Below are 26693 nucleotides of genomic sequence, written 5' to 3'. Positions count from 1 at the left end.
TCTCTCTCTCTCTCTCTCTCTCTCTCTTTTACTGAGATGAGAGAATTTCTATGGTACATGTGTATAATGTGTATTAATATTTTCACATAATAATAAAAATAATATTAATAATATAACTAATTTCAAAATTCATAAGTGATAGTATTTTGAAGAAATACAATAATTTATCCATTTCACTCTTTTGAATAAGGATTCTCTCTCTCTCTCTCTCTTGCTTTTGCCACACGAGATACGTATGTCATAGCATTAACTCTCACCCTCTGTTTGGGCTGGAAGTGTATGTATACTGTATATTATTAGGGGTCATTACTACATTTTATGGCAAAATAATAATATACAGTACTAGTTTTCAAATAATATTAAGTTTAATGATTAAACAATAACAACAACATTTATCTCTCTCTCTCTCTCTCTCTCTCTCTCTCTCTCGCTTTCCTCTATGCTCTCTATCTCTCTCTCTCTCTCTCTCTCTCTCTCTCTTTTACTTTTGTATGTTTATATGTTATGTAGTATAAATAAATGATTTACCTTATAACTAATTTTCAAATATTAATAAGATTAACAAAAAAAAGTTATTCCCATTTTTTTTATCCACTTTGAGGAAGGAGGGTGGGGGAGTAAATAACAGTTTGATATGTATTGGCATTGGCAAAGGGGAAGGAGTAAAGAGTCTAGGAGTTTTCTCTCTCTCTCTCTCTCTCTCTCTCTCTCTCTCTCTCTCGAGTAGTGCCATTTTGCTTGATGAGACATAACTGTGCACAGTCCGATTAATGAACCGATATCAAACGTTTAACATACAACTAGAAAACGAATAATATCTAAAAGTGTTTGCCATTTGTCGGCGATAAGATTAGTGTGCGAATAGTAGGATAAAGCGTCTACTAAGTTAGTTTATCGAGTGAATTATTGTAAATTCGATCAGGATGGTAGTAAGCTCCAACTGTGGAAAGCAATGGCAAAATCTCGCTTGCCTTATAGATATGCAATATGATGAGTTAGCAGGAAGGGAGCTGGCATTTCTCATCTATGAAATTAATAACAGCCCTGACCAAAAAGATGTAAAAGTATTCAAAGACATATTGGAAGGATATGATCCTACAAACTGGAACAAGTCAGCATAAAATATTATGAAAATAATTGAAGGAGTACCAAATAAAATTCGACTGGTCAAGAGAGTTATAAAGAAAATTTACATCAATCAACACATTACAACAAAGAAAATTAATAAGATGAACATTGTGAATATACTAATTGATGCAATAGGAAAAAGAATGCCTAAGGCATGCAAACTGTGGATGGCGTGGTATAGCATTGTAAATCCACAAAACCTGATCAGGAAATGCTATGCATGCAACATACCCATGCATCCTCAATGTACAGAAGTCCAGCAAAATACAAGTAAGGATACAAGAGTATTTTGCTCAACATGTCTATCATGGATAGATAATGTTATTAAATCGAGACTTAATGAGCAAATAGTAGAGGATGAAGAAGAGGAGGAGGAGGAAGAAGAGGAAAACAGATGAAAAAGTGGGAAGGATATGGAAAATACAATTTCTACAGTAAGAATATAAAATGGTCAGAAATAAATGAAGAATTAAACAAAGATTGGGATAACATATTCATAAGTGATGATATACAGGTAAATACGGATATATTATATAAAATATTAAGAGAAAATAGTGGATAAATATATACCAAAAAAGAAAAGTAATCATCAATCATGCATACCAAGAGACAGAAGTATCTTGTTCTGGAAAATCAGAAAGTGGAAAAAAGGTCTTGCAAAAGAAAAGAATGCATGGAAAGTGATGGAACGGGGCTTGGAAGAAAAAAACCCTAGAAAATATCAAGCAAAACCCCAAACAATTGTACTCATATGCAAAAAAGATGAATAAAAGAAGAACAGAAATAGGCCCTCTAAGAAATGAAGGGAGATTAAGAAATGAAAAAAAGAAAATATGCAACATATTAGCAGAAAGATATAAGAGAGAATTTACCCCTAGAATTGACAATGAAGATAATGATATACAGAAATAAGGGATGAAAATAGTGAATATTAATAAGACATAGATATTAATGAAGCCGATATTGTGCAGGCTATTAGTGAAATTAAAAAAGGATCAACAGCTGGGCAAGATGGTGTCCCTGCCATTTTGTTAACCCTTAGAGTGCGGCTGGCGATGACAGACACTTGTTATAGAAGGGCAAACATCGACACTGGTTTACCACCGTCGAAAAATGTTTACCCCTAAAATTACTGGTCCATTTTCTTTGATTTACAATCATAAAAGACCTGAACGCAATATCTAACACCATCTATTGGAGGCGTCCCGGAACATAACAATAACAAAAGAACTCAAGTCATCTCTTGCCCAGCTGGGCAAGAGATGACTTGTATTTTGTTCATTTATTCGGTATAAATTCGTATGTTTTACATATTAATGCATTTTTTTGTGTTATGAATCAATGCTGGTTGAAAGTAATATTTTGATAAGTTACCACAAGCTTATGTAATAGTAATATGAAGCAAATATATGGCCAGAATCTAAATGTCATTGTTTGGCCCTTTAACCAGCTATTTAAATTTTCAGCCTTTTAATCGATCGTAAATGTACACAAATATATGAATGAGTAATTTATGTATGTTTTTATGTTAGGCTATATATGTATATGTAAATCTATATATATATAAAGAGAGAGAGAAACAGAGGAAGAAGTAGAGAAAGAGATAGAGGAGGATTTGCCTAGTCGAGACATACTTGCCAGTGTTTTAGGTAGGCTAAGATTCATGGACATTGTTTGGGGAAGGAAAAAATGTGTATTAGAGGGCTAGGCTTCGTGGGCATTGTTTGGGAAAGGAAAAAATGTGTGTTAGAGGGCTAGGCTTCGTGGACATTGTTTGGGAAATGATTAATGAGTACTGATTGACTTTGCCAGTTTTTTTGGAAAGTGTTGAAAGTTAATACTGACTGAGCAATGCAAGCTAAACTCATAACACCAGTCATAATTATTTTTTCTTGCATTTCTTGTCTTGCTTTTGCTTCACGTGCACAGTTGTGTAGGTTAGATTACTTTTGGTTTTCCGCTCTAGTTTTACATTTTTATCTGAGATAATGATTGTTTTATTTTTGTATCACTCACACAACTATGTAGCCTATGCTTGCTGTGTAGGTTAGCTTAGTTTTCAGCCTGGAAAAGTTTGAATAAGAGTTACCATTTGATCAATGGTTAGTTACCACTGATCGAACAGTAACTCTGATCTTGTACCAATTTACATGGTTTTGCAAGTGGATTGTTGGAAGGTTATTCAAAAAGGCCACTGATTGGTAAAAGGAGACTAGAATCACCATTATCAAACAGACTCACAGGCAGGGGCATTTCATTACTCCATTTGTAAACAAATATAACATGCCTGATTGTATTGTTGGCATTATAAGTACTGACTGCTGCTTGAAGAAAAATGATATTGTTAAGATACAATAAATTTCGTTTTATACATACTTACCTGGCAGATATACTTAGCTATAAGACTCCGTCGTCCCGACAGAATTCAAAACTCGCGGCACACGCTACCGGTAGGTCAGGTGATCTACCATTCCCGCCGCTGGGTGGCGGAATCCCAACCATTCCCGTTTTCTGAGCCAGATTTTTTCTCTTACACCTGTCTCCTGAGGGGAGGCTGGGTGGGCCCTTAATCGTATATATCTGGCCAGGTAAGTATGTATAAAAACTTTATTGTATCTTAACAATATCATTTTTATACATGCGACTTACCAGGCAGATATATACTTAGCTGATTGACACCCTTGGTGGAGGGCGAGAGACAGCTATATATATAAACAAAATTCTAATAAAACAAGGGAAACAACAATTGTTGTAGGATATCAATCCTTGGTTCTTACCTGTTTGGGCTGAAGACTTCATGATTACTGTCATTTATCTGGCCTGCCTCAAGAGCTTCAGTGAGGTAAACCACCTATGACCGAACAGCCCTTCTGGATCATATCAATGGGGGCTAGCCCGCTTACGCGACAGAACCTGCATGGATCGTACCAATGGGGCTTACCCGCTTACATGGCAGACCTGACCTGTATCTTATCAATGGGGGCTAGCCCTCTTACATGACAGAGCTTTAGGGCTTTACATAATGCACAACGAGGAGACCAAAAGTTAATCCCGACCACCTGACCTTCCTAACCATGTTAAATCTAAGACTGAAAAGGGTTCTTCCTATACCCTCTTTCAGTCAACCATAAAATCCAAACACCATAATGTTAAATTTACATAACCTAACTAATTAGGATTAACCTCAGCTCCTCCTACCAGCACTAAATCCGCGGACACATATGCTCCCAGTGAAAAGCACTTCTCATAAGTAACTCTCACATCCTTTAGATAGTGAGAGGCGAACACTGAGTTACACTTCCAATACGTGGATTCAATTAGATTTTGAAGGGACCACGTTTTATGAAAAGCCATTGAGGTTGCTATGGCCCTCACTTCGTGTGCTTTCACCCTGAGGAGTTTAAATTGTTCTTCACCACATTTAAGATGCGCTTCCTTAATAACGTCTTTAATGAAAAACGTAAGGGCGTTTTTTGATATTGGTCTTGTAGGATCCTTGACCGAACATCCAAAAGACTTTCCTGCGTACCTCCCAAAAGAGACTTTCTTTGTAAATAAAATTTTAGCGCTCTTACTGGACAAAGGGTCTTCTCCTTTTCTTCCCCCGTAAGAGAAGAGAGTGCCTTCACTTCGAAGCTTCTAGGCCACGGTTTTGATGGGTTTTTGTTCTTGGCTAAGAAGAGAGGCTTAAAAGAGCAAATTGCAGCCTCCTTCTTAAACCCCACTCTGCCCTCTAACGCTTGAAGTTCACTCACCCTTTTTGCCGTGGCTAAGGCGAACAGGAATAGAGATTTTCCTCGTCAAATCCCTAAACGAAGAATATTTGAGGTACGAATCTTTCAGACATCAAATAATGCAGCACTATATCCAAGTTCCAACTGGGATTTTTTGATTATTCTGACTTTTTGAGTCTCGAAAGACCTAATAAGGTCATGTAGATCCTTATTGTCCGACACCTCCAGACCCCTATGCCTAAACACCGAGGCCAGCATACTTCTATACCCTTTGATCGTAGATACCGCTAGGCCACACTTTCTTCTAAGGTAAAGAAGAAAATTTGCAATGTCGGTTATAGAGGTACTGGAAGAGGATAGCCCATGCGTCCTGCACCATCTTCTAAACACTTCCCACTTCGACTGGTACACCCGTAATGTGGATGGTCTCCTGGCTCTTGCGATTGCTTTTGAAGCTTCGCGAGAAAACCCCCTCGCTCTAACGAGTCCTTCGATAGTCTGAAGGCAGTCAGACTTAGAGCGGGGAGGTTTTTGTGATACCTGTCGAAGTGGGGTTGTTTGAGAAGATCGCTCCTTAGTGGGCAGCGATCTGGGAAGATCCACTATCCACTCCAGCAACTCTGTCACCCAATCTAGGGCTGGCCAAAGGGAGCGATCAAAGTTAATTTCGTTCCCTCTGAGGAGGCAAACTTTCTTATTACTTCCCCTACCAGTTGAAGGGGGGAAAAGCGTACCCGTCTATTCACTTCCAATCCATGAGGAGACCGTCTATCGCTATTGCTCTTGGATCCGCGATGGGGGAGCAATAATTCTCCAAACCTCTTGTTCCAGTTGGTTGCGAACAAGTCTACGTTCGGCCTTCCCCATAACCCCATAACTGATCGCACACTGAGGGTGGAGAGTCCATTCGGGTGGGGAGCACTTGGTCTCTTCTGCTTAGCAGATCCGCTTTAACATTTCTCTCTCCCTAAATAAATCTCGTTAGAAGATAGATCTGCTTCTCTTGCGCCCAAAGCAACAACTCCCTCGCTGTCTCGTAAAGGGAGAATGAATGAGTTCCCCCTTGCTTCCTGTATATAGCTAGGGCTGTCGTGTTGTCTGAAATTGACCTGAATGATCGATCCTAATATCTGTTCTTGAAAGTGCAAGAGAGCTAGGTGAAATGGCTTTCAGTCCTTTTTGTTTATGTGCCAGGACACCTGAGCTCCTTCCCAGGTTCCCGACACTTCTTGCAAATCCAACGTTGCTCCCCACCCTACGTCCGATGCGTCTGCAAACAACGCTCGGAGAGGGCTCTTTATGTGCAAGGATATTCCTTGACCGAGTTTTCTTCGGGTCTAACCACCACCGAAGATCTTGTTTGACCTTGTCCGTTATCCTGAATGACTCTTCGAGGTCCTGGGAACTTTGATCCCAGTTCTCCTTCAGATAATACTGAAGGGGTCTTAGTGCAGTCCTCCCTAGGGGAAACGAACTGCTCCAACGAGGAAATGGTTCCCAGCAAACTCATCCACCACTCGTGGAACAATGTTCTTTCCCTAGAAATCCTGACACCTTTGTAAGGCAGCGCTCTATTCTCTCTGTTGACGGAGACGCTAGAAAACCCCGAGAATCCATCCGAATCCCCAGATAAACTATGTTCTGCTGGGGATCAGCTGGGACTTCTCGAGGTTGACTAGGAATTCCCAATGACTGCGTTCATCTTTAATGTTACCGAAAGGTCCTCCAGACACTGTGCTTCGACTTTGCTCGTATTAGCCCAGGTCGTCCAAAATACATCGAGATCTGATCCCCTCTAAATGTAGCCAATGAGCCACATTCCTTAGGATACCCGTGAAGACTTGCGGGGCCGTCGAAAGTCCGAAGCAAAGCGCTCGAAATTGAAACACTCTTCCCTGTGACATGAATCTTAGGTATTTCCTTGATGCCGGATGAATTGGCACATGGAAATATGCATCTTGAAGGTCCAGGGATACCATCCAGTCCCCTGGACGAAGAGCAGAAAGACAGAGGAAGAGGTCTCCATCGAGAACTTCTTCTTGATCACAAAGACGTTCAGCGCACTTACGGTCCAAAACCGGCCTCCACCCGCCCGAGGCTTTTGGTACCAGGAATAGACGGTTGTAGAAACCTGGTGAATGGAGATCTTGAACCGGTTCTATTGCCCTTTTCTGCAACATAAGTTCTACTGCTTGCAGGAGAGCTTGACTCTTGACAGGATCGTTGTATCTCGCTGTTAACTCCCTTGGAGTTCTTGTTAAGGGAGGATATTCCCTGAAGGGGATGAGGTATCCTCTCTCGAGGATCGAGAGGGTCCAGCTGTCCGCCCCTCTTCTTGCCCAGACTCTGGCAAAGTTCGACAGTCTGGCGCCTACCGCTACTGGAGGACTTCTTCTTCATTTTGCCTTCCCCGCAGGTCTCCTGGAAGGTCTTCCTCTGGTATCCGGTCTTCTACCTCTAAAAGGGGTTCTTGAGGAGGAAGAGGCTCCTCGAAAAGGGCTGCTGAAGAGGTGCTTTATCCTTCTTTTGAAAAGGAACCGCAGGCTTGAACCTCTTTGCTGACTGTGTCAGTAAATCCTGTGGTGGTTTTTTCCACTAATGATTTTGCTACATCCCTCACCGTGTCCTGTGGGAAAAGGTGGTTCGAAAGTGGCGAATATAGCAAGGCCGACCTCTGTAGAGGAGATACTGACTTGGACAGGAAAGACCCATACACTGCTCTCTTTTTCAAAACTCCCGATCCAAAAGAGCAGCCACTTCCACCGAACCGTCCATCACCGCTCTGTCAGACACGATAACACACTCGATAATTCTTCCATCGTGACAAATTCGGGATCTTGGGCTCTCTTTGCAAGGGCTCCCAAAGCCCAGTCCATAAAATTGAATACTTCGAGCGTCCTAAAGAGTCCCTTTAGTAGATGGTCCAGTTCACACATCCCCCCAAGTAGCTTTTGCTGATAGTAGAGCGCGCCTCCTTGAAGAATCTACTAAGGAAGCGTAATCTGCGTCTGCCGATGAAGGCAGTCCTAAGCCCAGAGGTTCCTGTGTATCGTACCATCTTCCAGGTGGTTTACCCGTCAACTTTGAAGGAGGGCATGAAAAAACAGTATTGCCCGCCTCTCTTTTATTCTTAAGCCATTCTCCAAATCCTTTGAACGCTTTTTTCATACTAAGGGCTGGACGCATTTTTACAAATGAGGATGCTTTTGGAGACTTCGTGCTCGATAGCAAAGATCCTGGAGAGGGCGGATCCGCTGGTTGAAGCTTATCTCCGAACTCCTGCAACACAACAAGGACAATCTCTTATAATCAGAGACTACTACATCCACAGGTAATTCTTCATCCGAGACTTCTTCTAAGTCTCCGGCTGTCGGGGATCCTTTCGGAGAAGAGCGGTTCTTAGTTGTCGAGGGACTTCTGTCAAACGAAGAAGAACGTCGTCCGTGTGACAAATCCTTGCTACTACAAGGCGCAATAGAGTTCTTAAACGCACGAGATCTTCTCTCAGCACCTGTTTCCTACCAGGTGAAGGGCTCCTACTCTCCGAAGAACTCATAAGGTGCGAAGGGGTCTTACTCTGACCTAAGCTCGTACAAGGAGCCTGGCACCTACTCGACTCCTGACGCCTGCTCGACTCCTGGCGTCTGTTAGACTCCTGGCGCCTACCCGACTCCTGACGCCTGCTTGATTCCTGGCGCCTGCTTGACTCCTGGCGCCTGCTTGACTCCTGGCGCTTGTCGTGACTCCTTGTAGGCTCTTGACGCCTCTCACAAGACTCCTGGCGTCTGTTAGGCTCTATACGCCTGTAATATTCTTGGCGCCTACTAGGCTCTGTCAACTCTATGTTTCTAACAAGCTCCTGCTTCTTAGGCTCTTGACGCCTATCCTGATCCTCAGAAGAGGAGTCCGACTACCTGACTTCACCTAAGAGAACGGTAGCTGACCGCTTGCTCTGCGAGCGGCTACCGCTGGGAACTTTCTTCCTATAGATAGGAGAGGATCGTTTAAAAGGGAGAACGAGAGACTCTCCGGAGACGAGCGCCTGCTAGAGTGAGAAACTTCTCTCCTACCAGGAGAAGAAAATTTTGATCTCTTCACTGGAAGGGAGGAGTCTTTCCTTCGAGACGAATCCTTATGTAGAGCGCCTACCAAGGAGGATATTTGCTCCTGTAGATTAAGCAGGAAAAGCTTTGTCGGATCTTGAGGCGCTGGAGACGGTCTTCTCGCCCTCTTGCTAGTCGAAGGAAAATCCTCTGGAAATCGCTCTGGGCTTGAATCAAAAGCGTCTCCTTTCGGCGCTACCCACGATCTCTTCAGAGGACGAGACTTCGAAGCAGAGCTCCATCCACGCCTGGACGAGGAGGAGTCAGACGCAGAAAAACACTCTTCCAGGATGCCTTTTCTACGGCTATCCAAGGCAGCCTGGGTCGTTACTTCAGGGTCTGCCGAAGGGACGCCTGATCGTTGGGGATGCTCCACATCCTCCCTGCGGCTTTTGACATTCCTCCTCCCCTGGTCCTGGGAGTTTGGAAGCGTCTAGGCCTAGGACAATGCGGAGCCGATCAGACGCCCCCATCCACTGCACTGGGGTCACTGTATTCACTGACACTCTACCTTGTGTTTTCCATAGCTTTAAGCTGCTCCTGAAGCTCCCTGATCGATCTCATTTTTTCCATTTCTGAAAATGAATCCTTAGATTAAACACAGGGAGAAGGGGCTGAGGTTATGGGAGAAACATCATCTAGTTTGTTAATTTCTGATTCAGGCTCAAAAGAACAAGATCTACTCGAGCTTCTAGCTGACGCTTTCCTAGCTCTATCCCTCTCTCTTTTCTTAATATAAGAAGCTAAATCCTTCCATCCTTGCTCCGAAAGCCCTTCACATTCAGCACAAGTTCTATCAAACGCACATTCAGACCCTCTACATTTACTACAAAGCGTATGAGGATCTACCTCTGCTTTAAACAACCTAGTTCTGCATTCTTCCCTTGCACAAACCCTAAACTTAGGTGTTACTTTAACTTCAGCCATCTTAATAGAAAAAACCAAATCCAAGTCCTAATCCAGTCCAAAATAAGCGTATGCCAATCCGAGAATAAACAAGAGTACTTCACCAAATGAGTCCAACCAATTCTCGGCAAATGAGCAGAATTCCAATCAGGAGAGACCAAACAACAGTTGTTGCCGGCCTCAGCGACAGAGAAAATCTGGCTCAGAAAACGGGAATGGTTGGGATTCCGCCACCCAGCGGCGGGAATGGTAGATCACCTGACCTACCGGTAGCGTGTGCCGCGAGTTTGAATTCTGTCGGGACGACGGAGTCTATAGCTAAGTATATATTCTGCCTGGTAAGTCGCATGTATAAAAAGGGGCAGTTCAAAAGGAGACAAACAACATATCATTGTGAAACCTGTTCTAACAAACCACCTTTGTGCATTTTGCCCAAAATGTACCATATTGTAAGCAAGTACCAAAAGCTATACAAAAACAGTGGATAGCTGAAGTTTTGTTTTGAAAGTTTCCTAAATGAAAATACCCATTTCATTTGAGAAGATATTTTTTCATATATAATGCACTAAATACTTTTTAATTTCCTTCCTGTCTTTATATCATGTATAAAAGGTTCTCTCTGTTATTTTCATATAATAAAAATTGAACTGTATAAAATAAAAGTTATATTGCAAATTCTTTTCCAGTTTCTTTCAACACTACAAAATCTAAATAAAGCAATATGTTTTATATAGAGTTATTTATCAAGAAATGGTTGCAAATTCAATCCACATGCCTTTTCTTAGTTTTAGCTCCCCAAACAAAATGCTGGGTCAAGAATTGTGTATAATGCACTGCAAAGGTTTTTTTTTTTTTTGCTTTTTTTTACAATTTTTTTAAAATAACAGTATTTTTCAGGACTTTTATCACATTTTAAGAAAAAAATAGTGCCAGATATGGAAAATATAGGTCCTATTCTTATAACAAGAGGTATATGAAGGCAATTGAAGCATTTTCATTTTTTATGAAGTTTTACGCACCTAGGGGGAAAATTCCAAATGCATATTGACGCAGTCTAAGGGTTAAAGAAAGTAGTTCATTCTATGGCAAAGCCGCTTGCAATATTATTAAGGCAAAGTGTAGATACAGGCAAGATTTATGTTGTACATAAATCAGCTTATATTACGCTGACGATATGGTTCTGATTTCCCAATCGGTGCAAGGTCTCCAATGACTCATCGACACTTGCTGCCAATATGCAGAGGAATCTGATATCCTATACAACAAAACCAAGACCCAGTGCATGTCACTGCTCTTGAGATTGCTTAAGCAAACTGCAAAACAAATTGCAAGGATGTTTGCCTTCTGTTACTGAGACTTGAAGCTACTAATCTTCCGCTCGTATTGCTACAGCATCTATGGGTGCTCCCTGTGGACAAACTACACCAGAGAGACCATGAGACGTATCACTGTTGTTCACAATGACATTCTGAGATGTCTAACAAACACTCCTCGCTACCACTCCGCCACACAGATGTTCACAGAAAACTACCTGGACAATTTAAAAATCATTGCAAGGTGAACAATGTCCAGTCTGATCACTCAATTGCAAAACAGTAGCAATTCGCGCATACAAAGCATCCTAAGTAGTTAATCAAGATGATGATCTAAATTGGGGGGAAGATAGGAAAATGAGGTGTTTGTTGCCTAAACGACTTAATCATTGTTTTTGCAAAAATGTCATCGACAGAATCTGTCATTATTTTTGTATTGCTAAGATTACTGTTATTATTGGTATTTTCCTTTTTTCATTATTACTATATAGTTTTTACATTCAGTTTTTTAACTATTCTCAATCTTATTACAGTTATGACCATTATTTTGATTACCACCTTTTATACTACCTCAGCGAGTGTGGATATTGCTGATTAATCTTTTTTTTATCATGTTATCTTAAGTATCTAGACTTTACGTTATTGTCTATTCTTTGTATATTCCATGCATATGGCCTTGAGCAGATAATAAAATTTATTATTATTATAACTGTATCCCTCATGGCAAGGAGAAACAGCAAGAAACCTGAGTCCAGGCAAAGCTGCGACAGGACAACTTGCAGTCGGCACAACACCACTCCAAGGCAAGAAGAACAGCTCCTGTTCAGGCAGTGGTGGAGAAGGGAGCTTGATTCGGAGTCTTGACCTGAATGAGCTCTTTATCCTTAGAAAAGTATTCTTTTGGTCAAGAATGCCCTCGCAAGCAAGGAACAGGGTGGTCCCTTTGAAACCCCTCGTCTCTCCTGGAAGAGCAAGGGCCTTGAGGCAGTAAAGATTATTCCCAGGGAATGCCACTGTCCTATCCTTAAGATCACTGTGCCGACAAATCGGCACAAAGATCTCTGCTAAATGAAAATCGAGGGCGTTCATATCTTTAAGAAGATCCTCAAGGCTTTCCCCGCCACGATACTCCCGATTTTCTCCCCTTGAAGGGAGAACCTTGATGGACCCCAAGGATACCTTCCTCTGATACTTGGGTGTATGATGAGACGATCTGAGGATCGATCACAAGATGTAAACCCTTGTACCCGTACTCCAAAATGAGACAAACTCATTGGAATTCTCTCTGTTTGCCTTGCACCTCTAGAACAACTGAGAGGGTTAAGAGAACAGGAAAGGAGAAAAAGCATTTCTACCTGTCCTGCTACAACCAACAGGAGGGGGAGACCATGGATGGTCAACCTGTGATGACAGCAGGACAGGGAAATGAGGATGCTTATGCTATGGCAAATCACCGACCTAAGAAGAGCAGAAAGTTCACTTCAAACGACCTAAGGAGAGCTGGAAGTTCACTTGAACAGAGTTGAGCAATTGATTTAGATGATCCAAGTAGTCCAAGCCAAACTAGCCGAGCCGAGAAGCTCACAAAACATGATCTGGGACCAGGCAGAGAATGGGGAGAACAAGCTGAGCCACTCAAGCAACCAGGGGCCTGGCATGTCAAGTAAGCAGAGCCAAGACAAGCAAGCTGAACTGATCGTGCAAATGCGATCAGGGACCGGGCGAGGGGCACATGTATGCCAAGAACTATCGCTTTCCTCCCTCAATGTTCGTCTTCTTTGAGGCCAAAGCCCCTTGAGGATAAAGCTTACTGGGGGATTCTGTGTCTACTATCTTGCTTGTTCAGACTCTAAGGTCCAAAACATGAAGGGTGGGACCTGACCAAGCAGAGCTGGCAGGTGGTGTCAGGACACTTGACATGTCTCAGCACCCTCTCTCCTTCTGTGCCTAAACCAGACTGAAAAGCAAACTCCTTGGCACTGGTTTGGAAAGCACTCAAGATTCCACAAAATCTAAGGCACTCAAAAACTTGCCAACCAAATGCTTGTGATTCCAAGGAATCTGAGCACCTGGCAAATCTTGTAAATATATCATCGGGATTGGTCTCCTCTTGGCTTCCTAAGATACTGAGAAGGGACAGAAACAGCACCAGTCTTAGACGCAGTTTCTAAGAACTGGAACTAAAGTGTGGCCTCAAGAAGTCACACCCTCGAGGTTCCTGGAATGCAAGACCCTGGAGGGGAATGCGAATCGGCTCCCACCCCATGAGCGGGAAGAGCCAAAGAGAGAACCTTACCTCCATGATAAGAGGAAGACCTTTATAAGCCTCATAGGACTTCTGAAGGGAAACTTGTCCCTGCTTCTCCAGGTGCTTGGTTGAAACCGAGGCACCAGGTGCTCGGTCAGAGACCAAGACACTAGACCTGGCCCTTGAGCACTGGTGGCAGTACTGGCAGGGAGAGCCAAGACACTTGCATGTCTTGGATCTTTTTCTCTCCATGTCTGAACTGGGACGGTGAGAGGTCTCTCCGGCAACGGCTCAGGAAGCTCAAGATTTAATAGAGACTCAACTCAAGCACTTGGAGTGTCTCAGCTAGACCAAGCCTTAAACAAAGCACCAGTCTTAGAAGCGGAATTCTTAGAACTGGCAAAGGAGCACAAACCAAAGTCTGAGCTCCCGCGGCTCCCGAAATGCAAGACCCTGGTGAGGTATGTGATTCACTTCTTTAGCCGGGAGGAGCCGATGAAAGAACCTACAGTTTCCTTGAAAGGAGGCAGCGCCTTAGAAGCCCCATGCCAGGACTCCTTGGGGGGGAGGCCTTCCTCTTCCTTGATCGATGAGCTTGGAACAAGAAGGGGAGAAGGCAGTGTGACAGGATCACAAGCTAAAAAAAAACAAGCTGGCTAAATCCCCCCCCACATAAACCTAATCACTCCAGCTGCCCAAAACACCCCAGTCACACTTTCCTCTTTACACAACAAAATACATGCAGGACAATTGACCTATAGCTACACACAGAAACGAAAAAAACACAAACACAAAAAACAAAAAACTCTCAAAACACATGCACTTACCCAACTCCAGGCTATTCTGTGCTGTCTGCCGGTCAAGGTCACGGAGATACCAACAACAAGAAGACCACAGCCGAGAAGCACAACCCACAAACCAGAACCCAACAACTCAACACCCAAGGACTACAACCCAACAACCAAGGACCACAACAACACAACAACAACCATGGAACACAACCACAACTCAACAACACAGCAACCAACCAAGGAACACAACTGCAACCTAACAACACAACAACCAACCACGGAACACAACCACAACCTAACAACACAACAAACAACAAAACCTCACATATAACAACAAAAACTCAACAACACAACAAAAGACCACTGCACAACCAACACACAAAAAGCAACACACACCCCCACTAACAACACCATCAACAACCCTCAACCATAACAACTCACATATAACAACAGGAAGTCACACATAACCCAACAAAAACCTCATAGCACAACAAATCTAACAATACAGGCACAACAACTCTTAAGCAACAATATCAACTAACAAAACAACAACTAAACAACAAACAAAACACAACTTAGCTGACTATAATAACACTACTGACTGGTGCTAACACTACTGGCTGTCACAGGCTCTAACCACAGACTAACTAAAAAACTAACCAAAACACAGAACTCCAACAACTAACAGGACCAGCAGACGTCCCAGAACTCACCAACAGCCAGTACAGTCATTAAATATCCAACCACCAATTACGCTCTCTCTCTCTCTCTCTCTCTCTCTCTCCCCTCCTCTCTCTCTCTATCATCCTCTCTCTCTTCTCCTCCTCTCCTCTCTCTCTCTCAGACATTGTTAAATGGCACTCCATAAATCCTCCATAGCAACAGGAGATGAAGACGAAGATATGGTTGAAGATGGCACTACATCAGGAGCAACCCGACTGGCAGGAGCTACAGGAAAGTCAGTATCAGCAACAGGAGCAAATAGGGTAGCAGGAGTAGAAGGGCCCACAGATACAACAAGAAGCAATGTCACAACCTTACAGGAGTGCCAAAGTTGAAAACCCTACAGGCTAGGATAACCAATGGTGAAAATCCAGTCTTCTACTGCTGCGCCTAAAATGCTCACTAACAATCAGAAGAGAAAAGCTAATACGATTAGTAGAGACTCCTTTGATCTGAGGAGAAACTGCCCTATGAAGCGGGAGGAGGCCCTGTTAGAGGGGGTCCCCCCCTCCCCGCCCCCCAATCTTCGCCCAACAAGTAAGCAAAGAAGGTGGAGAGATCCTTCCCGAAGGAGAGACCGCCACCAGAAGGAAAGATTCCCAGAAGAGAGAAACGAGGAAAACTGGGCAGCTACCAAGGGTGCCGTCGGAAGTGAAAAAACTTTTTGACAACACTCGGCAACCTTCCTCTGAAGTTCCTTCCCACCAAAATCACCCACAAGACAAGCAGTGAAGAGCAATATTGACCACAAGTCATAAACGATATACAGTCATGCCTTTTATAAGCACAGGGCATGTGGATGAATGAGAGGGGGAGCGAATGCTACACCCTTGGTTACCGACCCCAAGGCACATGCTGGGAGAAGACGGTCTACGCAAGGTTATCACAAATTGTGGGTTTGAATATTAATTAATATCAAACACTGAATATAGTATACAAAAAAAGTAAAAAAATATCCCACCTGGAAAAAAAGAGAGCTTAACAACAGTTGGGCAAAGAGCTCATGATAGCACATCTGCATTGCATGACGGCTGAAAGCAAACTGGAATGTTTACATCCTGGCAGATAGGCATTCCTGCCTACTGGACAGTAATTACTGCCTAACCACTTTGTTCAAGAGTCTAACGGCCATTTTCCAGCTTCGTAACCACTTTGTTCAAGAGTCTAACGGCCATTTTCCAGCTTCGTAACCACTTTGTTCAAGAGTCTCATGGCCATTTTCCAGCTTCGAAACCACTTTGTTCAAGAGTCTAATGGCCATTTTCCAGCTTCGTCAGAAGTAATTCCTAATGTATAGGACCGATGGTTTGTATAGTGTAGGAACAAAATGGAATGGACAAATAAAGTAAAAATAAGTAAGGTAGCAAAGAATGAAACGCTATTGGAATGATTTTACCACCACTTAAGAGTACTTTGAAAACTGGATGCATGACATGAGGAAGGAGCTCTTCTGCTTTTGAGTGTCTAGAAAATGTGCTGGCAAATATTTAGAGCTATTATAAAGTGATGGCTGCAATTCAACAAATGAACAGAGTAAAGTGGTAATGGCAGATTTGCTTTAAAATAACTGCAAACCATATCCGATGAATATGTATTATACTTACACATTACTTGGCAAGAGTAAGAGAGTCACACATAGTACTTATTTCTCTGCAACTAGTTTTATTGCACTGTACTTTCATTTTTACTTTTATGATGAAAAATTTGAAATGTACTTTCGACTTCCATTCACTCATCAAAATAAAAAGTAAAAATATTTGAATTCACATACCTCAATTCCATCATCTACAGCATCGGGTCCTTTATAGGCATCAATAAACACACCCACATCCTTAAAGCAACCTAATTTTGATAAACGTGTTCTAGCTTCATGAATTTTTATGATAACCTGAAAAGAATTTCAATGTTTTTATTACATATTTTTTTAAATTCATCTAACTAAAATTTACAGATTTGAAGTCCCACGAAATCAATAATGGTTTTTGCTTAAGCCATAAATTTTAAAGAGAAAAATGATATTGTTAGTATACAATAAAGTTTTGTACATACCTGGCAGATATATACTTAGTTTACGTCTCTGACGTCACGACAGAATTCAAAACTCGCGGCACACGCGACAGGTAGGTCAGGTGATCTACCTTACCCGCCGCTGGGTGGCGGGTGTAAGAACCAAACCCACTTTCTTGTCAGATTTTCTCTTCCACCTGTCTCCTGAGGGGAGGCTGGGCGGGCCATCAATCGTATATATCTGCCAGGTAAGTATGTACAAAACTTTATTGTATACTAACAATATCATTTTTGTACATGAACTTTCCTGTCAGATATATACTTAGCTGATTGACACCCTTGGTGGAGGGAAAGAGACACTCAAGTACAAGGAAAGGGGAAACAACACATGTTATAGGATATAAAACCTTGGTTCTTACCTGTTTTTAGGCAGAAGACTTCATAGTTACTGTCTATTAGTCTGCGTTGCCTGAAGAGCTACAGCGAGGGCGTGACCTACAGCTGAAAAGACTCTTTGGGTCTACCAATGGGAACTGTATCTGCTTACTTGGTAGAATCCAGTTAGGATCTTGTCAAAGGGGATCCGCCCACTTATATGACAGAACCTGTCCACTACCATTGCAAGGAGCTCAAGCAAAACTCACATCACCTAACCAAAGTACTAATTGTTAGTAATACGACTTGAAAGAGATGCCTACCTGCATCCTCTTCCATACAACCATAAAAACACAAACCAAAAACCAAAAGGGAAAAAATTAAAAAGGATATGCTTCAGCTCCCTGCCCCAGCACTGAATCCGCTGATACGTATGGGCCTAACCCAAACCACTTCTCATACGTAATTTTCACGTCTCTCAAGTAGTGGTTGGCGAAGACCGAGTCGCATCTCCAAAACGTCGCTTTCATGAGATTCTGCAGCGACATATTCTTCTTGAAAGCCAACGATGTGGCGATGGCCCTCACTTCATGCGCCTTGACTTTCAGGAGCTTATAATGGTCTTGATCGCATGCCACATGAGCTTCCTTTATTAAGTTCCTAATAAAGAATGCCAGAGCATTTTTTGACAAAGGCCTACTGGGATCTCTTACAGAACACCAGAGGTTGTCCATATTGCCCTTAAGTTTTTTCTTTCTCTGGAGATAAAACTTAAGGCTTCTTATAGGGCAAAGAGTCCTCTCTGTTTCTACTTCAATGAGGGAGGATAAGCCTTTTACCTCAAAACTCCTGGGCCAAGGAGTGGAGGGGTTTTCGTTCTTGGCTAAGAAAGAAGGAAGAAAGGAACAAATCACGGAGTCTCCTTTGAATCCTACACTTCCTTCTACGTCTTACAACTCACTTACTCTCTTAACCGAAGCCAAAGCCATGAGAAACGACTTCATCATTAGGTCTCTAAATGAGGCTGACTGAGGTGGTTCAAATCTCGAAGACCTCAGGAAAAGCAGGACTACATCGAGATTCCAGCTTGGTGTCAAATTAGACTTTCTTAGTTGTCTCGAAAGATCTTATCAGGTCATGGAGATCTTTATCTTCCGAGATGTTCAATCCCGTGCCTGAACACTGAGGCTAGCATGCTCCTATAACCCTTTATGGTTGAGACCACCAGACCGCATTTTTCCCTCAGGAAAAAGAGGAAGTCTGCTATTTGTGTCACAGAGGTACTGGAGGAGGAAAGCTTCTGATTCCTGCACCAACGTCAAAAGACATCCCACTTCGACTGGTAGACACTGATGGTAGAAGGTCTTCTTGCAGTGGCAATAGCCCTTGCAGTCTTTGCCGAAAAACCCTTCGCTCTGACAAGACTCTTGACAGTCTGAATCCAGTCAGATTGAGAGCGAGGAGGTTCTTGTGATACCTGTTGAAGTGGGGCTGTTTGAGCAAATCGATCCTTAGTGGCAGGGATCTTGGAATGTCTACTAACCATTACAGTACCTCTGTGAACCAGTCTTGGGCGGGCCAGAACGGAGCTATCAATGTCATTCTTGCTCCTTCCGATGCTGCAAATTTTCTTAGTGTCTCTCCCAGAATCTTGAAAGGAGGGAATGCATAAAGGTCTAGGTGCTTCCAGTCCAGCAGAAAAGCATCTATCGCTACTGCTCTCGGGTCTGATATCGGGGAGCAGTAAAGGTCTATCCTCATGTTCTTGGAGGTCGCGAATAGATCCAAGTGAGGTCTGCCCCACGTCTTCCACAGCTCCTGGCACACGTCCGAGTGAAGAGTCCACTCTGAGGGAAGGACTTGGTTTTTCCTGCTCAGAAGGTCAGCTCTGATGTTCCTTTTTCCCTGCACGAATCTGGTGAGGAGTCTTATCCTCCTTTCCTCAGACCACAGAAGAAGTTTCCTTGCTGTTTCGTACAGGGAGAAGGAGTGCGTCCCCCCCTGCTTCCTGATGTAAGCCAGGGCTGTGGTGTTGTCTGAGTTGATCTGAATCGCTGCATCCCAGACGAGGGACTCGAAAGCTTTTAGGGCTAGCCAAACCGCCATCAACTCCTTTTTGTTGTGCCAGGACACCTGTTCCCCCTCCCAGGTGCCTGACACTTCCCTTGAACCGAGCGTCGCTCCCCAACCTGTGTCCGACGCGTCGGAAAACAACACTAGGTTGGGGTTCGGCATGTGCAGGGATATACCTTCCTCGAAGCGAAGAGGGTCTGCCCACCAGAGAAGATCCTTCTTTATCTCCTTCGAGATCTTGAAGCGGAATTCTAGATCTTGAGACCGGCGGTTCCAGTTCCGGTTCAAAAAGAACTGTAGTGGTCTCAGGTGCAACCTTCCTAGAGAAATGAATTGCTCCAGCAAGGAGAGCGTCCCCAACAGACTCATCCACTCCCTCGCTGTGCTACATCTTTCGCTAGAAAGGTTGCAACCTTCTCTGAACATTGAGTTATCCTTTCTGGAGAGGGATGCGCCCAAAAATCCGGAGAAACCATCCGAATCCCCAGATAAATCCGATCTTGGCTGGGGATTAACTGAGATTTTTCGAAGTTCACTAATACTCCCAGAGAACTTGCCAGGGTCAACGTCTTGTGAAGGTCCTCCAGACACCTTTCTTTCGATTTGGCTCAGATAAGCCAGTCGTCCAAGTAGAGGGAAACCCTCACTCCCTCCAAATGTAGCCATTGTGCTACATTTTTCATGAGCCCCGTAAAAACTTGGGGGCTGTAGAGAGGCCGAAGCACAAGGCCCTGAATTGGAAAACTTTTCCTTTCCACATGAACCTTAGGAATTTCCGTGAAGAAGGATGGATCGGCACGTGGAAGTAAGCGTCCTGAAGATCTAGGGACACCATCCAGTCCACCGGGCAAAGAGCTGCTAAAACTGAAAATGTCGTCTCCATGGCGAACTTTCTCTTCTTCACGAAGACGTTCAGGGCGCTTACATCCAGAACCGGTCTCCATCCTCCTGAGGTCTTGGGAACTGGGAAGAGGCGGTTGTAAAAACCCGCAGAAAGAGGCTCTTTCATTAGCTCTATAGCTTCCTTCTCCAGCATAAGCTCTACTGCTAGAGCAAGGGCTTGGTTCATGTGAGGGTCTTTGTACTTGGCCACCAACTCCCTTGGGGTTGTGGTCAAGGGAGGTCTTGAAATGAAGGGAATGAGGTACCCCTTCCTGACCATTGAGAGGGACCAGTTGTCCGCCCCCTTCTGGGCCCAGACGTCTGAGAATCTTAGTAGTCTGGTACCTACTGTAGTCTGGAGGACTTGGGTGCTACTTCTTCGATCTATTAGATCGAGAGAAGGTCCTTCCTCTCTTAGGAGGTCTTGTTCCTCTAGAGGAGGAGGAACGGGAGGGAGGGCCTCCTCGAAAGGGCTCCTGCCTTGCGGGTGTCTCCTTCTGGGTTTTGCTTGGAAAGGATGTACGAGGCATCCTAGCTGACTGGCTAAACATATCTTGCGTGGCCTTCGCTGAGAGGGCACTCGAAATGTCTTGTATAATTTTCTTAGGAAACAGCTGAGGCGAGAGCTGTGCATACAACAAGAGGCTCTCTGCGCGTGAGAAACCGCTTTAGATAGAAAAGAGCAGTACACTGCCCTCTTCTTGATAACTCCCGCTCCGAAAAGAGAAGCTACCTCTCCGGAACCGTCTCTCACTGCCTTGTCCATACAAGACAGGACACAATGTAGATCCTCAGGTGAAAGGGACTCCTGGGATTGAGTCTTCTTCGCTAAAACTCCCAGGGACCAGTCTAAGAAGTTAAATACTTCAAGGACCCGGAACATTCCCTTCAGAAGGTGGTCCAACTCACTCATTCCCCACGTCGTCTTAGCTGAAAGAAGAGCCAAGCGACGAGCGGAATCCACCAACGAAGATAAGTCCGAGTCCGTGGAGGAGGGAAGGACCAAGCCCAAAGGCTCCCCTGACTCGTACCAAAAGCCCATCTTTCCCATTTTGACGTATGAAGAAGTTTTCGTTGTCTTCGAAGTCGAAAACAAAGAAGGAGGAGGAGGAGGAGCAACAGTAGAAAGGGCGTCTCCAAATTCTTGTAACAGGAGGTCCGTAAGCCTCTAGTATGAAGAGACCGAAGAATCCTTGGCCAACTCTTCATCCGTTGCCTCTTGATCCTCTTCAGAAGGGCGCTTATCCTTCGAAGGTCGCCTGTCCGGGGAGGAGCTGCTGCCTGGAGGAGAGCTCTTTCTAAGAGAGCACCTACTAGGAGAGCGCCTACTAGAAGCGGCGTGCTTGTCATGCTCTAAAGCCTTGCCCAGAGGGGAGCGCCTGCTAGGCTCTTGGTGCCTGCCAGGCTCTTGGCGCCTGCCATGAGGAGAGAGGCTCTCAGGCGAAGAGCACCTACCAGACGGGTAGCGCCTACTAGGCTGTGCGTCTGTCCAGAGGAGAGCGGCTACCTGGGGAAGGGCGCCTGCTCGGAGATCGGTGCCTACTAGGTTCTTGGCGCCTACTAGATTCTCGGCGTCTGCCAAGAGGAGAGAGGGTCTCTGGCGAAGAGCGAACGTTAGGTGAAAAGCGCCTACCAGGCTCCAAGCGCCTGTCCAAGGGAGAGTGGCTGCCTGGAGAAGAGTGCCTGCTTGGAGAGGGGCACCTATCAAACTCCTGGTGTCTACTAGGCTCCTGGCGCCTGCCAGGCTCTTGACGCCTGCCAGGAGGAGAACGGATTCTTGGCGAAGAGCGCCTGCTTGAAGAGAAACGCCTGTCCTGTTCCAGGTGTCTGACTCTGGACGAGCGGCTATCAGGAGAAGAGTGCCTGCTCGACGCGAGAAGCTTCCCAGGCTCTTGGCGCCTGCTCAGGGGCAAAAAGTGCCTACTCGGAGAGTAATTCCTATCAGGCTCTTGATCGAACGAAGAGCGGCTGCGAGGCTCTTGGTACCTTTCTGCAGGAGGCAAGAAATCCACTAGGTCTCTCTTAGACTTCTTCACCGGGAGCGAGACGTCCTCCCGACGGTGAGAACTCCCTGCCAAGGAGTCCGCCAGAGCCGAAATCTGCGCCTGCAGACCTGCTAAGATACGCGCCGGAGATCTCTCGAAAGCCTCTACTGGGGACGAGGCTCGAGGGTGAAGAGGAGAAGAGAGCTCTTGCGATCTCCTGGTTCTCTTGATTTCTACCTCAGGCTCTTCCGAGAAGTATTCAGGGCTGGAGGGAAGGGCGCAAGAAGCCTTCCAGGCTCTCTTGAGAGGGCGCGAGGCTTCCGAGGCGCTCCATCCGCGCTTAGGAGAGGGCGAAGACGACACAGAGAAGCACTGGCGCAACACTTCTTTCTTGGCTCAATCCAAGGCAGCCTGGGAACGTACAACAGGATCTGCCGAGGGGACGCCTGACCGGTGGGGGTTCTCCCTAACCTTCCTGCGGCTGTTGACTTTCCTCCTCCACTGGGTCTGGGAGTCTGGAAGAGGTCTAGGCCTGGAAGCGTTAGTGAGCCGGTCAGACGCACCCTCCACTGCACTAGGGGCACTGCACAATTCACTGGCACTATCACTCTTACCTTCTAATGAGCGTATTTTGCTCTCCATGCTACGAATCGTGGCCCTCATGGAGGCCACCTCCGAAGGCGTATCTTCAGGTTTGATGCCGGGAGCAGGAGCTGAAACAGGAGAAGGTACTAACTCTACAACAGGGTTCTATACTTCAAGTTCGCTAATGCGCAATCTACTGGAGCTTCTTGAAGAAGCCTTACGGACCCTATCTTTCTCTAACTTCCTTAAATAGGAAGAAAGAGACTTCCATACATCTTCATCCAATCTTTCACACTCCTTACACAGGTTATTGAAAGAACATTCATTACCTCTACAACCCATACATACATTGTGAGGATCTACCGATGCTTTAGGTAGCCTCACCTTACATTCACTCACAGAGCACACTCTAAACATGGTAGATTTTTTAACATCAGAATCAGCCATCATAAGAAAAATCCAGAGAAAATCCAAAAAACCAGTCCACAATCGCGTATGCCAAGCCAACGGAAAAAGGTACTTCACCAAAAAAGTCAGTCCAAAGAATCCAGGCAACGAGAAACAAATCCAACTATCGTGAGGACCTAACAACAGGTGTTGTCAGGACCGGCGACAGAGAAAATCTGACAAGAAAGTGGGTTTGGTTCTTACACCCGCCACCCAGCGGTGGGTAAGGTAGATCACCTGACTTACCTGTCGCGTGTGCCGCGAGTTTTGAATTCTGTCGTGACGTCAGAGACGTAAGCTAAGTATATATATCTGACAGGAAAGTTCATGTACAAAAATAATATGTTTTATATATGCTTACCAAGTAATTTTACACAGCTATCAGCTTCAACTTTACAGCAGCTCAAAATTTTAAAATTTGCAGTAGCTCTCTTTTGTTTTGGGCGTAGATAACTACACTCTGTTTTTTTCCTTCTGTCCATCCGCCTGTGGTGTCTTTGCATAGTAACACTGCGTCCCGGGCTCTAAATATTTACGCACCACTGCGTCCCAGGCTTTAAATATTTACGCTATGTGTAAGTTTTAGATAAATAAAAGGATATCTGGGTGTACATTTCCAACTGAAAAGTTTTCTAATAATTTACTGTATGCGAATTACACCGTTAATATTCAAAATAGGATATTATTATTATTGTTGAGTGTAAACTGAATGTAACTATCTAAAGCCCAGGACACAGTGTTACCATACGCACACACCACAGGCGGATGGACAGATGCAAAAAAACAGAGTATAGTCCCGCCCTCTTTTAGGAATGAATAGGTGTCATGGTAATCACTTTATAGCATGGAATTATATGTTAAAGGGAAGGAAAACGCATCCTCTTCGAGAAGTTCTGCAGCAAGGAGGCATTCGCACACGTGGTGGAGGCGCCTGTTCTCATGATTGTTCTAGAATCTCCCAGGTGTACTATGGAAAGCAACAGGCGCTGATGTGTCGTCAGAAAACGCTGGGTATTATCATGTAACTATTCGCCTAGATCCTTCTAAAACGTCCCTGTCATCTCGGGAGTCTGTGATGTTCGCTGGTAGGCCCCGCCCTCAGATCGCCGTATATATATGACTGACGAAGTATCAGAAATCAGATCATCAGTGAGAGATCAGCAGAGATCATCAGAGAGAGATAAGAGAAGAAGGAACAGACGAAGGATAAGAGAGGAAGGAGGAGCACGAGAGTTTGATTGGAATCGGGTCAAGTCGTCCGGAAGTTAGAGAGAGAGCGACAGATATTTCGACGTTGAGCAAGCCTTCAGAGAAGAAACGTCCTACAAGGTAGTTTTGAGGAGTAACCAGCCCTTCGAGTATCAAGAATAGACATTGTTTTCTGCAGTACGGAGTCAAGAAGACGTCTAAAGTTCTACAGCTCTCCTTTGCGAAGCTGTTGCTGCGAGCATTGATTTTCGACAGCTGCAAAACTAGCCAGCAAGTATTTCATTACCTCACTGTTTCCCCAGTTCATGCATTGTAAGATTTTACTTTTGTTATGTAAATAGGAGAAACCATTCTGCATTTATCTTTGTTAGTAAGCTTGTAAATAAACCTTTGTTCTGTTGGCGTTTCTTTCTATATTTGTATCCCGAGTTTCAACCTTTGGCGTTGAATCTTTTTGTTTATTATATTATAGAACCTATAGCGGACCTCTGGGCATCCGTGACAATAGGTACAAAACAGTTGAACAGCTCAATTTGTTTGTACCCTATGTCCACAAGTGGGGAGGTGGGAGGGCTCCTATTATGGAATTACTTGGTAAATATATATAAAACTATTATAAAAATATATATAAAACTATTTTATAAAAATATTATTTAAAAAAATATTCAGAAAAGGAAATGAGTTTGTAATGGTAAGTTAGCTGGCATTCTTAAATGCTCGTTGTAACCTTATCTGGTGAGAGAGCTACAGATGTTAGATATAGACAGCCTCTGGTCAGAGCTCATCTCGACCTGTAGTGTGTGATGTTAGAGGTCAGGGTCGCCTCTACTTTATGGGTGCTTCGCAACGAGGAAGTACGTACTCCAAAGGTTGCCAAAGCTAACAATTCAACAAATACATGCCCTTGCCCTGGGTACAGCACAATAAAATTGACCCCAAAAAATACCTACGCCATATTAAAAAATTAGCTTGTATGTATATCCATGGTAAGCGCCTACAACTGCTAAAATACGACCCCAAATGAAAAATTGTACAGAATAAGTTTTTCAGTGTTTGCAAATCCACCCAAAAAGTCACTTACTTGACCAAATTACACCATTTGCCATCCGCCAATTTTTCTTAGTACCCAGTTGATGTGAGCGGTGTTACAGAGCACAGAGCTCCCATAGTTCACAAATCCGGTAGAGTTATTTTGAATATTCTTTATTACTACTTCATTACTTATCTTACAATTTCTCTCTCTCTCTCTCTCTCTCTCTCTCTCTCTCTCTCTCTCTCTTCTCGCATCTCTCTCTCTCTCTCCTCTCTCAATGTTTTGCCCAGATCTGCCAGGGCATGATCACAGCGATGGTTGCTGTAGGATTGAATCTTGTTGATGAGTCCTCCTTATCCAGGCAGTCCTGGTTATTGGCGGGCTCGGTTATTGGCAATCCGGTTTTATGGGCTTATCTAGCACCATAAAATCAGCGATTTGTGGTGCCTTAATGGGCTGAGTTCCAGTTGTTGGTGCCATAAGGGTGCTTATGGCGCCAATAACTGGTTATCGGCACCATAAATCGCCGATTTTCGGTTAATGGCAGTTTTCGCTTATTGGCACACCCGAGAACAGAACCCCCACCGATAACTGGGGACTGTCTGTATTGTGGTCGTGCGAGTGCTCACAGGTGCTCCCACAGGACCCAGTGATGGGGGTTCAGGCATTTCAATGGCTGGCGGCCAGGCGGTGTGAGCATCAAAACGCTCGAGTCGCATTGATCTTCTCAAGTGTGTGCTGTCTCCGGGAGCAGTGTTTTCATTGGCTGCGACCGTGGTGATGTCACTCCTGGTATTACCAGTTTCATCTTCAATGTTGGTCCCTTCCTGGGCATTGGTGTTATCCTCTGGAAGGTGGGCATTGGGCCTTCCTCACACAGGTGGGCAGCAGGAACGGTTCTTTTGTCGTATTCAGGACACTCACACAGAATTAGATTGAGTTTCTCAAATGCTGGTTAACAACAGCTACCTGAACAAAATTTTTAGCAGGGAGATAAAGAAAGCCTTGAAAGAATAGTATGTGGCGGACGAAGAGAATAAGGAAAATCCCCCCCCCCCCCCCACCCCCCCCCCCCCCCCCCCCCCCCCCCCCCCCCTAAGGATATATACCTTTTCTACAAGTCCTTCATGCACCATGGATGCATGGAAGAA

The 26693-nt window shown here is 44.3% G+C and overlaps 1 protein-coding gene across 4 annotated transcripts in view; it reads right to left on the bottom strand.

Annotated features, from left to right (window-relative positions):
- The window catches only part of LOC135215389 (sorting and assembly machinery component 50 homolog), a 562240-nt gene that overhangs the window by 261142 nt on the left and 274405 nt on the right, over nucleotides 1-26693 (bottom strand). For all 4 annotated transcript variants that reach the window (XM_064249976.1, XM_064249977.1, XM_064249978.1 and 1 more), the window contains one exon: nucleotides 16718-16834. In XM_064249976.1, the coding sequence (XP_064106046.1) occupies nucleotides 16718-16834 (117 nt within the window). The remainder of the gene's footprint in view (nucleotides 1-16717; nucleotides 16835-26693) is intronic.

Source organism: Macrobrachium nipponense, chromosome 5 (assembly GCF_015104395.2).
Source record: "Macrobrachium nipponense isolate FS-2020 chromosome 5, ASM1510439v2, whole genome shotgun sequence".
Classification (NCBI taxonomy): domain Eukaryota; kingdom Metazoa; phylum Arthropoda; class Malacostraca; order Decapoda; family Palaemonidae; genus Macrobrachium; species Macrobrachium nipponense.
This window is presented reverse-complemented; position numbering and strand designations above follow the sequence as displayed.